This window comes from Elaeis guineensis, chromosome 1, assembly GCF_000442705.2.
Source record: "Elaeis guineensis isolate ETL-2024a chromosome 1, EG11, whole genome shotgun sequence".
In the NCBI taxonomy this organism is placed as follows: Eukaryota; Viridiplantae; Streptophyta; class Magnoliopsida; order Arecales; family Arecaceae; genus Elaeis; species Elaeis guineensis.
Genome location: NC_025993.2, coordinates 156,455,765 through 156,470,645, shown reverse-complemented (window position 1 = coordinate 156,470,645; position 14,881 = coordinate 156,455,765). Strand labels below are relative to the sequence as shown.

The 14,881-nt window shown below is 36.8% G+C and overlaps 1 protein-coding gene across 1 annotated transcript in view; it reads left to right on the top strand.

Moving 5' to 3' along the window:
• Positions 1 to 13,858, top strand: part of LOC105039213 (probable 2-oxoglutarate-dependent dioxygenase AOP1) — a 92,707-nt gene extending 78,849 nt beyond the window's left edge. Inside the window, exon 2 of the mRNA XM_073245125.1 lies at positions 13,357 to 13,858. Coding sequence (XP_073101226.1) covers positions 13,357 to 13,843 — 487 coding nt within the window. The 3' untranslated portion in view covers positions 13,844 to 13,858. The remainder of the gene's footprint in view (positions 1 to 13,356) is intronic.
• Positions 13,859 to 14,881: the final 1,023 nt, after the last annotated feature.

Here is a 14,881-nt window from a genome sequence, read left to right as displayed (position 1 = left end):
AACCAAACCATCGAGAGCTTTTCATAAACGAATGGTTGCCAAAAAATCTTATTTTTCAACTTGATGGAGACTCTTGGCTTCAACAACTTAGACGAGTTGATCTCCACCTTAACCCTAGCAAAATCAGTCTTCTGAAGCTGCTCGGTTAAGTTATCGATAACAATGGACTTCTTGCTTCCTCCACTGTGAGGCTCGGCCCAAGCAATGAATCCAAAGCCCAAAACAAAAAAAAAAAAAAGAAGAAAAACAGAGGAGAACAACTCCCAAAGGGAGTCTTCTTCCTCCATTCACCGGCTCCTAATCGGAGTCGGAAACAAGTTTCTTCCGGCTCTATTTAAGGAGGAGAACCCTCCTCTCTCCTCTCATCGAGAAATTCCGGAGAAAAACGGCGGCAATCGTCGAAAATTTCTCGCGGAGACCCGTCGCTGTGCCGTCCAATTTTTCGTCGGAAAAGCTTCACCGGCGACGGAGGTAAGCCTCCTCCTCTTCCTCTCTTCTCCCCCTTCCTTTCCGTGCCGATGTGCACGCTCGCCGGCGACCAGAGTCACCAAATTTTGTTGCGGAAGAATTTTCTTTTTTTGCCGTTTTGCCGATGCCGGTGGTCACCGCCGACCATCGGTTTGGCCATCTTCTTATCGGCGAGTCACCCCCTCCTGCCGACGGCCGCCCCACGCCGGCTGCACCGCCGGTCGGCCACCCAATGAGGGGATCTCAGGGTCCCTGTTTTGGCCCAAAGGAACCCACGGGAGAAGAAGAAAAGAAGAAGAAGGAGGAAAAGAAAAGAAAAAGAAAAGAAAAAGAAGAAAAAGAAAAGAAAAAAAAAGAAAGAAGAAAAATAAAATGATAATAATATAATAATAATAAATAGGATTTTCTCCTCTAACTTCCGTGAAGAAAAAGAAAAAAAAAGAGAGTGAGAAAATAAAAGAAAAGAAAAATTATTAAATTAATTAATAAATAATGATATAAATAATAAAATATGAGAAAGAGAGTTTCTCTCTCTTCTCTCTCTTTCTTCAGCCTGAACTAGTATTTTCTCTCTCTAAAATTGAACTTTCTCTCTCTACTTTCTCTCTCTAGAATCCTCTCTCTAGATTATTTCTCTCTCCTAAGATTTTTAGAATTTTGAGAAGAATAATGATGAATTTAAATGATTCTCGTAATGGATTTTTGATTTGTGATCGTCGGACGATACACCGACATCCACTTTGATCAGATCAGGTATTTTTAGATTTTATTTCTCATGATCTTATTGAATTATCCACATGATAATTTTAGCATGATTTGATCTGATCGATCAAAATTTATTGAATCATATTGTCTGAAGAATTCAAAATGAGTTTTCTCTCTCTAGAATTTTCTCTCTCTAAAATTTTTTCTCTCTAAAATATTCTCTCTTGATTGATTCTCTCTCTAAAAAAAAAGCTAGTGAATGAAAAAAAAAATTTTAATAAGTCTGATCTGATTTTAATGAAGAACCCTGATCTATGATTGTCAGACAGCGTACTGGCACCCACCTTAATCAGACCATGAATCTTTAGATTTGATCATCCATGATTCCGATCTAGCCATGATTTGATTTGATCATGTTGATTTCACCAATTGAGATATTGGACCAATCGTAATATTGGATTGTGTCACCTGATCAATTCGAATTGTACCTCATGAATTTTTTCTCCTCTGATTTTTTCTCTCCACTTGATTTTATGAAATCGATGAAGAAACCTCGGTCCTATCACTTCGAATCCGATTTGATCTGATAGTCAAATTTTGGATCATTTAGGTCCTAATTAGATTTTGATTAGATAAAATTAGATGATCGGACCCAATCTAAACCGTTGAAATATGGTATTCGTATTCTTTCTAATTATTGAAATTGATTCTGTATAGGATTGTGGATGTTTGATCATGGGATATCGCGATATGATCTACGAACAGAATTTTTGAAAGAAAATTTATAGAATTATGTGGATTTATTGGAATGCGTTCGAGGTAAGTAATGTTTCATTTTTTCTAGATTTATCGATAAATTATAATGTATTTTCTGACATGATTTGTGAAACGATGCATGAATTGGATGAATGATATCTTGTTATGAAAATATCTTATTTGAAATGTTATGATGAAGCATGATTGAACATATTGATTTCATGATGCATTATATTGATTGATTTCGATACTACATGATTATATATTTTATTATCGAAATTAGAATATGAAACATGATTTATGAAGAATTATGATATAAGAAACAATAAGAATTGACAACCTGACTATGTAAAGGACCCTGCCAATGGGGGCATGTACATTGGCAATTGATTGTCCTGAGGGTTTATGTCGCCAGCGAGACCAGCGACATGTCGCCAGAGAGACCAGCGACAAACCGCCAGCGAGACCAGCGGTTCCAAAGGACATAGCTGCCAGATGATTCGCAGCTTACCGCAAGCAGATACGCGGTATTATGACCCTGCCACAGGAAAAATATGGTCATAGCTCATGGTTGACGAAAAAAAATTGAAGAACAAAAGAAATTAAAATTTGGAAAGAAACTTGAATTTTCGAAAAAGAAATGAATTTGGCATGAATTATGTTGCATAATTAAAATTGATTTCGAATTAATGAACTCTATATGCTTATTTTTTTATAAATGATGATTTACTTAAATGCTGATGAAATCTATTGAAAAGTGATCATTGCTTACTGGGCTGTCTAGCTCATTACCTCCTGTTTTACTGTTTTTACAGATGTTGAAGAATTAAGATGATACAAGATATGAATGGAAGAGTGATCAGAAGCAGAATCTTCATACTTTTATTTTAGGTTGAAAGGCTTATTGAATTTGATGCAAAGCCTTTGAATCATTGTTGAATTTATTGAGATATTAAAGAAAAAATTTAGGTCGTTATATTTTAGATTTAAATTGTTGACTAATTATTCCGCTGTTGTTTTAGGATAGTATAATAAGATGCCTTGCATGCTTATGGGAAGAGTTTTCTATGAGTATGCGGCGGTTGCCATGACCCTCGATTCAAAATCTCGGGTCGGGGGCGTAACAATTAATATGGTATCAGAGCATAAGTGGATGAATTATGAAACATAGAATCAGATATAGAATGGGTGTAAGTGGATAGACACCAGGGACATTATAGTGTAGATCTTTGATGATTGTAGTGGGAGAAATATTTATAAATTTTGATTAAATATTGAGATTATGTATAAAAGGATCGCAAGAGATTATAACATATGAAGTTTGAAATATGATGGATGATCTATTGATCATGATATGATTAGTTAGATCTTGATCGAAAGTAATCACAAAAGGATTGACATAAAATTTTATTATGCATTGTGGTTATTAATTTGATCATTGGTTATTCAAGTAAATCGTAAGTTCAAATTCGATGTGAAAATAATACTATGATATTAGTTTTAGTTGAGAAGTTGACTATTATTGACAAGATAAAGATTTGATAATAAAATATTGTTCCAGGATGGACTAAGAAAAATCTTTTATGATGCTTGATTGGAATATTTATCGAAATTGAATTTGGTATGTGGATTATATATAAAGTGGCATATTAGGATGAATGCATATTTGGAGATATTGCAAAGAAGTCTATTTCTTATTGATGAAATTGATTTTGAGATTGTAGGATATTCATCATACTGAAATCTTTAATCATCATCCTTAGATCTAGAAAATAGATCTTATTATGTCTCTTGGAGACTACCTGATGTGTATGAAATTTTAATTTAAAGATTTCGTATCTAAGTTGATCAAAAGATTTTCTGATATTATTGTTGAGGTTGATATTTTTTAGATTAAGATCTGATTTATATTTATTTCAGATCAAGGGATCCATGTGAATTTATAATTTAGAAATTTTAGATTTAGAAATTTATATAGAGTTCTTTTGCTTTTGTTAACGAGGTCCCTAATTGAATCTACTATTAAATGGAGATTTGATTTTTTTTGAAGCTTGTATGATTGTTATAAAAGGATATTTGATAGATATTGAAGATCCTGATGATAGAAATTTTAGAAAAAAATAATGATTTGAAATTCTTATATATTCTGATTATGTCCAAATTTGGTGGAGCATCGAAGGATTTTTTTTTTCTCCATTAATTTGATTTATAAAGATTTTTAGTTTGAAAATTATCGAATTGAATTGATATGAGAATTGAGATTTGATTCATATTGATTATAGTAAATCTATATGATGGTTTAAATATGATATTGGACTCAAGGGTTAATCAAGATTATTGTACACCAGTAAAGGTATGAATGAGAATCGAAAGTTAATCTTTGATTTCAATTGAAATTTAAAATTTTAGGATAAAAAAATAATTTGATCAAACTTTTTTTTGGTGAACCTAAGAAATTTTGATTGTTAGATCAGAGTGCGCAGCGGAAGCATGGTAATCTAGACTATTTTGAGTAAGTCAGGAATGTTGACCCTTTGAGTTAAAGAATTATGATAGATGATATGGTTTGATACGAGAAATTTATTGATATTAGAAAGAATAATATTAAAAAAAAATAATACAATAATAATTTGATAATGAATCGATTAATTAAGAGTTGTTAATATTTAGATAAAGAAAATTGATATACTTACTTAGAATAGAGACATTGAAAAATATAGTTTTGATTTAGATCAATTTTTGAGTTATTGATTTTTATTATGGAATGACTTAATGATAAAATTTGCTTCAAGAATTAGAATATTTAAGAGTTTGAGGGTGTGAGTAAGAAAATTTCGATGACTAGAAAATAGTGATATTGATTCAATCAACAATGGTGATACTGATCTTTATAAAATGACTTAATGATAAAGTTGTATCGAGAATTAAAATATTAAAAGTTTGAGAATGAGATGATAAATCTTCAACCTTTGAAAGTACGAATAAGAGAAAATATTTTTGAATTTTGATTGATTGGGATGTCATCATATGATTCATAGAAGTATGTTTTCCAATCTTATGATGGGTTGAAATTAAGAGTGGTTAATATTTTAAAATAAATAAATAAATAAATAAATGATGATGAATGAAGTTCTTATGCAAGAATAGAGACATTGACCTTTTTCTATTCACAAGAGATAGATTTGATTTTAATTTGAGTCATGAGATATTGAATATTAATTTTTATAAGAAATAAGATCATAATTTCGAAATCTTGAAACATTGAAAATCTTTGAGATGGTGATCTTGATAAATAAGAAAATGGATGGTTCCGTTCAGATCAATATTTGATGTATTTACTTTTTCCTTATGGAATGATTTAAGAATGAATTTATATTAAGAATTAGAATATTGAAATATTTGTGGATGAGATTCAAGTAAGAAACTATGAAGACTCAGGCAAGAAAAATTTCGAGGACGAAATTTCTTTTAGAGGGGAAGAATGTGAGGCCCGGCCCAAGCAACGAATCCAAAGCCCAAAACAAAAAAAAAAAAGGAAGGAAAACAGAGGAGAAGAACTCCTGAAGGGAGTCTTCTTCCTCCGTTCACCGGCTCCTAATCGGAGTCGGAAACAAGTTTCCTCCGGCTCTATTTAAGGAGGAGAACCCTCCTCTCTCCTCTCATCGAGAAATCCCGGGGCAAAACGACGGCAATCGCCGAAAATTTTTCACGGAGACCCGTCGCTGTGCCGTCCAATTTCTCACCGAAAAAGCTTCGCCGGCGACGGAGGTAAGCCTCCTCCTCTTCCTCTCTTCTCCCCCTTCCTTCCGATGTCGATGTGCACACTCGCCGGCGACCGGAGTCGCCGGATTTTGTTGCGGAAGAATTTTCTTTTTTTGCCGTTTTGCCGACGTCGGTGGTCACCGCCGACCACCGATTTGGCCCTCTTCTTATCGGCGAGTCACCCCCTCCTGCCGACGGCCGCCCCACGCCGGCTGCGCCGTCGGCCGGCCACCCAACGAGGGGACCTCAGGATCCCCTGTTTTGGCCCAAAGGAACCCACGGGAGAAGAAGAAAAGAAGAAGAATAAGAAGGAAAAGAAAAGAAAAAGAAAAAAAAAAGAAAAAAAAAGAAAAAAAAAAGAAGAAGAAAGAAGAAAAATAAAATGATAATAATATAATAATAATAAATAGGATTTTCTCCTCTCTCTTCCGTGAAGAAAAAGAAAAAAAAAAGAGAGAGAGAAAAGAAAAGAAAAGAAAAATTATTAAATTAATTAATAAATAATGATATAAATAATAAAATATGAGAAAGAGAGTTTCTCTCTCTTCCCTCTCTCTCTTCAGCCTGAACTAGTATTTTCTCTCTCTAAAATTGGACTTTCTCTCTCTACTTTTTCTCTCTAGAATCCTCTCTCTAGATTATTTCTCTCTCCTAAGATTTTTAGAATTTTGAGAAGAATGATGATGAATTTAAATGATTCTCGTAATAGATTTTTGATCTGTGATCGTCGGACGATACACCGACATCCACTTTGATCAGATCAGGTATTTTTAGATTTTATTTCTCATGATCTTATTGAATTATCCACATGATAATTTTAGCATGATTTGATCTGATCGATCAGAATTTATTGAATCATATTGTCTGAAGAATTCAAGATGAGTTTTCTCTCTCTAAAATATTCTCTCTCTTGATTGATTCTCTCTCTAAAAAAAAGGCTAGTGAATGAAGAAATTTTTTTTAATAAGTCTGATCTGATTTTAATGAAGAACCCTGATCTATGATTGTCAGACAGCGTACTGGCACCCACCTTAATCAGACCATGAATCTTTAGATTTGATCATCCATGATTTCGATCTAGCCATGATTTGATTTGATCATGTTGATTTCACCAATTGAGATATTGGACCAATCGTAATGTTGGATTGTGTCACCTGATCAATTCGAATTGTACCTCATGAATTCTCTCTCCTCTGATTTTCTCTCTCCATTTGATTTTATGAAATCGATGAAGAAACTTCGGTCCTATCACTTCGAATCTGATTTGATCTGATAGTCAAACTTTGGATCATTTAGGTCCTAATTAGATTTTGATTAGATAAAATTAGATGATCGGACCCAATCTAAACCGTTGAAATATGGTATTCGTATTCTTTCTAATTATTGAAATTGATTCTGTATAGGATTGTGGATGTTTGATCATGGGATATCGCGATATGATCTACGAACAGAATTTTTAGAAGAAAATTTATAGAATTATGTGGATTTATTGGAATGCGTTCGAGGTAAGTAATATTTTATTTTTTCTAGATTTATCGACAAATTATAATATATTTTCTGACATGATTTGTGAAACGATGCATGAATTGGATGAATGATATCTTGTTATGAAAATATCTTATTTGAAATGTTATGATGAAGCATGATTGAACATATTGATTTCATCATGCATTATATTGATTGATTTCGATACTACATGATTATATGTTTTATTATCGAAATTAGAATATGAAACATGATTTATGAAGAATTATGATATAAGAAACAATAAGAATTGACAACCTGACTATGTAAAGGACCCTGCCAATGGGGGCATGTACGTTGGCAATTGATTGTCCTGAAGGTTTATGTCGCCAGCGAGACCAGCGACATATCGCCAGAGAGACCAGCGATAAACCGCCAGCGAGACCAGCGGTTTCAAAGGACATGGCTGCCAGATGATTCGCAGCCTACCGCAAGCAGATACGCGGTATTATGACCCTGCCACAGGAAAAATGTGGTCATAGCTCATGGTTGACGAAAAAAAATTGAAGAACAAAAGAAATTAAAATTTGGAAAGAAACTTGAATTTTTGAAAAAGAAATGAATTTGGCATGAATTATGTTGCATAATTGAAATTAATTTCGAATTGATGAACTCTATATGCTTATTTTTTTATAAATGATGATTTACTTAAATGCTGATGAAATCTATTGAAAAGTGATCATTGCTTACTGGGCTATCTAGCTCATTACCTCCTATTTTACTGTTTTTACAGATGTTGAAGAATTAAGATGATACAAGATATGAATGGAAGAATGATCAGAAGCAGAATCTTCATACTTTTATTTTAGGTTGAAAGGCTTATTGAATTTGATGCAAAGCCTTTGAATCGTTGTTGAATTTATTGAGATATTAAAGAAAAAATTTAGGTCGTTATATTTTAGATTTAAATTGTTGACTAATTATTCCGCTGTTGTTTTAGGATAGTATAATAAGATGCCTTGCATGCTTATGGGAAGAATTTTCTATGAGTATGCGGCGGTTGCCATGACCCTTGATTCAAAATCTCGGATCGGGGGCGTGACATCCACAATGCTCTAAAGCCTTCTTGTGCTACAAAACTCGATCAGAAGACCAGAAAGCCACATCCACACCATCATCTTCTTGACTATGTTGGTCTGGCACAAAATCTGGCACCCACGATTCAAAAGCAAGTAGTTGGCTGACGATAATCCAGAGGCCGCCTTGAAAGATAGCATCCTGATCCTCAGCCAAAGAGAAAGCTCGACCTCATTTTGCAACTTCTCCTTTTCTTTAAAATCCTCTAAAGCCCCCTCCATCGGAGCTCAATGACCTAAGCTCTAGGTAGGCACTGCCACCTTCTCCCATTTCCTCCTCGATTCCTCCATTTCATCCTCAGGGAATTTCAGGACTTCTGTAAAGTAACCTGGAATTGTTCGACCTCTGCTGCTGGAATCTTATAGGTCATCCAGGTTGGCTGTCGTGGTAGACCCCGGCACCTTTGCCCAAGTCTAGCCCCCCTCACCAGAGGTCGATTGTTGCGTAAGATTTCAGTGCACATTTGATGAGACATAGGGAGAGATTGGTAGTCGAAAAAGATTCAATAAGATTTTGAAAGAGGATGGTAACCGAGAGGGTTCGGTGAGATATTCGAAGAGGACTCAATGAGACTCTGGAAAAGGATGGTAGCCAAGGAGTTCGGTGAGACTCAGACTGAGATTAATAGCTGAAGATGGCTGATGTATTGGCAACAATTTTGAGAGTCGACATGGAGAGTTGACTGGTGCCTGGTTAATAAGATTAAATGGGTCTAACCATCCACCTGCTGATTAAGGATGATTTAGTTTGATGCGGGTCAACTCAAGTGTGAAGCCCCTGTGCTTAGTAGATAAAGGCTAATAAACTTCGCCTCCTAATGGACATGGTTAGGGGCTATGGTTCTAACATGTAGTATCAAAACGAGGTTGCAGGTTCGAAACCTGATAGGCCTCCAGAGTGTTAAAAAAAAAAGACAGTGAGACTCTGGAAGAGGATGATAGCTGAGGGGGTTCAGTATGACACAGGCTGGGGTTAATAGCTGAAGATGGCTGATGTATTGGCAACAATTATGAGAGTCGACATGGAGGATTGATTGGTGCCTGGTTGGCTCGTTCCACTGGCACCAGTACATGCGTATGCTTTTTCATCGGTCACTGCCATCTATATGTAATTTTGTGTTTCACCTTCTTAATTATGAGATCAACTTTTCCAACCTCAAATCACCAAGTGATGATTTAGAAGCAGGCCAATGAGCGGCGCATATAAACTTTTGAAACTTTTAAAAGCTCCCTTTTCTTTTTTCAAGAGGGTGAGTTCACATGCTGCTGTATTGATATTATCAGCACTGGCATGATGGTTATCATCAACATTGCGCGTAGATTCAGCACTCACTTTCAAGTCTTAAGAGCAGCCGTTTTGAATTCGTGCATCAGGAGCCTAAGACCCTTTTCTTTTTGCGGCCTCCCTTTTTAAACACATCTACTTGCCATTTAGAAATACACGACTTTGACATCGTTGTATATTACTAAAGAAAATGTATTCTCACTTTTGTTTATTATTTGATGTCAACTTTATTGTTGATTATTATTTTCCAAGGATTCATCATAGATTTTTAAGGATTATTATTGATTCTAAGCTCCTAACGAGCATTTGAAGAGAAAATCCGGTTGATTTTTTATGATGCTTATAACATTTATCTCTTTTTTTTTGAAGAAAATGGAGGAAGTAAGGTATTTCCACCATAGATTAATATATTAATATTAGTTAAATAAGATAAGGATGGATATGCACGTCCTATGGACGTGGACTCATGTGTTCATGGAAGAAACAAGATCCCATGCAAAACAACTCGATCGATCTCCTACGACCTGAAGACCATTAACAAGATACAGACTTGCTGAAAATATAACAGGACTGAAAATAGCCTGCTAAAATCCTTACAGACATTTACGGGATCTGCCAAAGCTTTGTACACTTCTCCCGCTATTCACGCATCAACAATTCACCAAACCTGCTGCACCTGTGGAAACTGGAGAAGTAGGCAGGTTTGCTGGCTGAAGCTGCCTCCTTATAATTGTCATTGCATAGTTTTGAGCATGTACCGTTCAGTCTGAAAACAAGGTTGCAATCCGTTTGCTGACTACCCAATGTGAAAAAGCTTCAAATTTAAAAACACGGCCATTCCTTTCTTTCCAGCTACACCAAGAATCCACTACTAAGACAGCATCCCAAGCTTGAGTCCATTCTGAATCACCTATCTTGGGTCTCCAAAGATACCAGAGGTCATAAATACTACCAGAAAGATTTGTCAGCAGCAAGGTAAACCTACCCAAGATTACAAAACTTCCTTTCTTAGATCCAGATTTTATGAGTATTAGAAGAACAGCTCGGACGCAATACTCTCTATAGCATACTCGATCCCAAGATCCCTTTAATTTCCATCAACCCGTCTGGCTTACCAGTCTGTAGTATGAGGTTCCGCCTGATTGTTTGCAGGTAGGGGATTGTGGTAAAAGCTCAAGAGATGTCGCCTGATGTCCGTTAATGCTCTATTTTGAGTAGATGAGGTCCAGTCGCAGATTAGCCATGCAATACGAGAAGTAACAATCGCCTCAGAGTATGCTTCAAAGTTGAAAATTCATATTGTTCCTTTCCTTCCAAATACTCCAGAAGCCCACTGCTATAACAGCATCCCAGGCCTTGGTTACTTGATGGTTTCTAATTTTTGGTCTCCAAATGTGCCAGAGCTCGTAAATACTTTCAGATAACGGCTGAAAGTTAAAATTGTCAATGATTTTAGACCAAATTTTTCTAGAGAAAACACAACCTAGCATTATATGGTCTAAATTTTCTGGATAATTATAACACAAGGGACATGAGATCGGGGCCTTGAACTCCTCTTTTCTGCAGATTATCAGCTGTAAGTACCTTATTTTGATAGCATGACCAGCAAAAAATTTTTACTTTTTCCGATAAGGGTGTTTTCCAAACGATTCTGTTGAAGAAGAAAGTTTTGCCACCATGTATCATGAAGAGATAGCACCTCTTGACGGAGAAGAAACTAGAGGTATGCCATTTTCATGACCTTTTATCTTTCTGCATCCCAATTTGAAGATGATTCCTCATCATTTGTAAAGACTGGAGTTCAGTTGCTGCTGCTGAGCTCAGGGGCTATCTAAATAGTGCAGCCCAATTAGGTATGTTGTAAAAATGATGAATTGACCCTGATGTCTGGAGTGCAACCGAGTAGAGATGAGGAAAGCATCGAGCAAGAGAAGTTTTATCTGCCCAATTGTCGTGCCAAAATGATGTGAGACGCCCATCACCTATAGTGATATCAGAGAAGAGCTGATCCAGCTCTCTTGTTCTTAAAACACTCTTCCAGAAAGGTGAGGCGATTTTCATTCACCTCGAGTGGGGATCGGCTGGTGTGGACGAGATATAATAGATTTTCTATATCAATGAACTCCATGGACGATCTGAATCATTGTCATCCGCAAATTGAGTACAACCAACCTGACCAATATTGTGTGACGAACCAATTCCTGCTATAAGATTTTCTGAGGTTGCCCTTCAGAGAATACGCTCCAAAGTATCTGTTACCAAAATAAAGAGGAGGAGAAATAGGATTCCCTTGTTTGAGCCCCTTCTTGCTCGTGAACCATCTGCCTTGTTGTCCGTTGATAATAATAGCAGACTTAGGATCATGGAGAATTTTTCTGATCCAAGAGATCCACCTTGGACCAAACCCACGATGAGCCAATAGGTCCAACAAAAATTTCCATGAGACCGAATCAAAAGCCTTCTCGAAATCTACCTTGCAAACAATACCCTTGTTCTTACCTCTCTTACCTTGCGCAAGGACCTCAGAAGCAGTGATAAAACTTTCAAATATAAGTCTCCCTTTCATGAAGGCAGTTTGTGAAGCGAAGACAAGGTCACTAATGAATTTACTTAACCGCTTAGCCAAAATTTTAGAGAAAATCTTGATAATTGCATGCTCTAAATAAATTGGCCTGAAGTGTTTAATAGTGAGAATGTCTGCTGCTTTTGGAATTAAGGTGAGGAAAGAGAAGTTAAAACGGGAAGCATCAGTGGTCTGCTTCTGGATGGCCACAATAGTATTTGTAACATCTTTCCCAATAGTCTCCCAATACTTTCTGGTAGAAGGATATAGGGAAGCCATCAGGCCCCGGCGATTTATTTTTGGCCATACCAAAGACTGCCTCTTTTACCTTCTTAGCTAAGATATCTTGCTCCAGTTGTTGAAGGTCGACACTCGTTTCAGGTTACAATTCCTCCCATCTAGCTTCAACCGAGGTGTTGTTACTAGAGCCAAACAAGGATGAGTAAAATGAATGGAAAGCTGTCTGGATGTCGTCAGGATTATGCAAACACCTTCCATCATCCATGATCTCAGAGATTAGGTTTTTGCGGCGCCGTTTTGATGCATTGAGATGGAAGAATTTGGTATTTCGGTTGCCATCTTTAATCCACTGTATTCGAGATCTCTGATGCCAGTATAATTCTTCCTGCTGCAAAATCTTGTCTAAGTGAGATTTCATACTTCTTATCTCCTCCTGTTCAGAGATAGTCAATGACCTCTCTTCCTCTATCCTATCCAAACTTCCAGTAGTCTTGATTATCTCCCCTTTCTTTTTTCCATATGCTACCCACCTGCTCCACACTCCACCGCCTAAGGTTTGAGCGAAGATGCCGAAGCTTTAGAGTAAGAATTTTTCCCACGTTTGTGGGGCACTGAGCCAATAACCACCATTGTTTGATGTTCTATTCCAAATCAGGATGAGCATACCACATATTCTCCAAACGAAATGGCGCACCTTTCCTACTCAAGCCAGGACTCTGACAAGAAAGATTCAGTCTAAGAGGTGTGTGATCTGAAGTGGGTCGCGGAAGTATCGTCAGAATCGCCTTAGGGAAATCCAAGTTCCAATTAATAGAAGCAAAGCATCTGTCCAGCTTAGCTAAGCTTGGAGTTTCTCTGAAGTTTGTCCAAGTATATCTTCTGTTGGTAGCATTCAGCTCGATCAGGTCCCGTTTGCCAATCAGTTGATTAAACTTCCTTGCTTCTGCCATGCTACTTTTATCTCTTATCTTTGCTAGCCAAACAGTGTGGAACTTTGCCAAGCAAGTGCAGAAATTGGAGCAAATGGTTGAGAGGATGGTCTTACAGAGCCTGGGTGTTGATAAGTATTGGACTTCTCATACAGAATCACTAGCACATGGGGTTCGGCTAGGGGAGCATGGGATTCCGTTGGATCAGGAAACTAAGATTGCCATGGTTTCCCATGTAGATCCAAATATGATGACCATAATATGCCAGCATCAAGTTAAAGGACTTGAAGTACAAACAAAAGATGGTGAATGGATCGATGTAGAGCCCTTACCGAACTCCTTCACCGTCGTGATTGGCGAAGTATTTGAGGTAATGAATTTCTTCTGTTATATTTTTTTTTTTTTGATGCATCCTCCTGTTATATATAAACTAGCTTTTAATATGATACTAGAGCATCACTTTCTTAACAAGATTAAGAAACATCTAGAGTGCCTTATATTTTTGCTTTATTTACTTCTGCTAGGCATGGACTAATGGAAGACTGCAACCTGTGCATCATCGGGTAAGGATACACAGCAATCAGAAAAGACACTCTGCTCTTTTTGGCTCTCAACCAAAAGATGGTTCTATGGTACGGATCCCAGATAGATAAAGAGTACCCTTTGCTTTATAAGCCTTATAATTAGGATGACTACCTCAAATTCCGGTTCTCCACTGCAAGAGAGAGAGCTGAGGATCGGTTGAGGGCTTTCTGTGGCACAAAGAGAATTGGATTGGAAGCCTGAGCATCCCAGTTAAGCATGTTGTCGCTGTGTTGGCATGTAATGTATTGATCAAACCTTTTTCTGGTGCTGTCTTTAGTTGTGTATCGTGTATTTGGCCAAGGATGATAAGATGGAGATTTAAAATGAATTCGAATAAGGTAACTACTTTGTGATAACCATTGTTCGGTGATTTAATTTTGCTTACTGTTCTTCTTGGAGCTTCCTCTCTTACGTTTGTCTAACTTCGATTGCTGTCCATCATAACTTGTAGGAAATGGGTCAACCTGACATGTTCTATTATCTTCTAGAGATGGTGAACGTTGTTAAAGTCATGCTATCATCTATATATGAAAATGGACCGACGTAGCGACCACACCAACAAAACTAATCCAGTTTTTTTTGTGTCCGAGTGCCTCAAGGATGCGGATATGTGTTTAAGCTCCGAGCCTTAACTGTTTTGCTTATTAACATGAAACATAAAATGAAATATGGCAGTTTTTCCCTATTTTTTTGCTCAAAAAAAAAAAAAATAAAGGATGAGGAAGAACAAACAATTGTGACAGGCTATATATTGGGCAGTGGGGGTGTTTAAGGCAATGGAATCAATTACAGGAGGATAAAGACGGTCATGAGCATCCTTGTACCGGGGAAAGTTGGCTAGCAGACATCCAAACAGGAGTCCTATTGCTTTGGTGGATTATAGCTATTAGTTTCTATTAACAATAGCAGCGGCCGCTGGAAGCTTAGAATCCAGTTGATGACCCTTTTGCTAGCCACTCTCTCATTGTGCATGGCACTTGACAAGTTT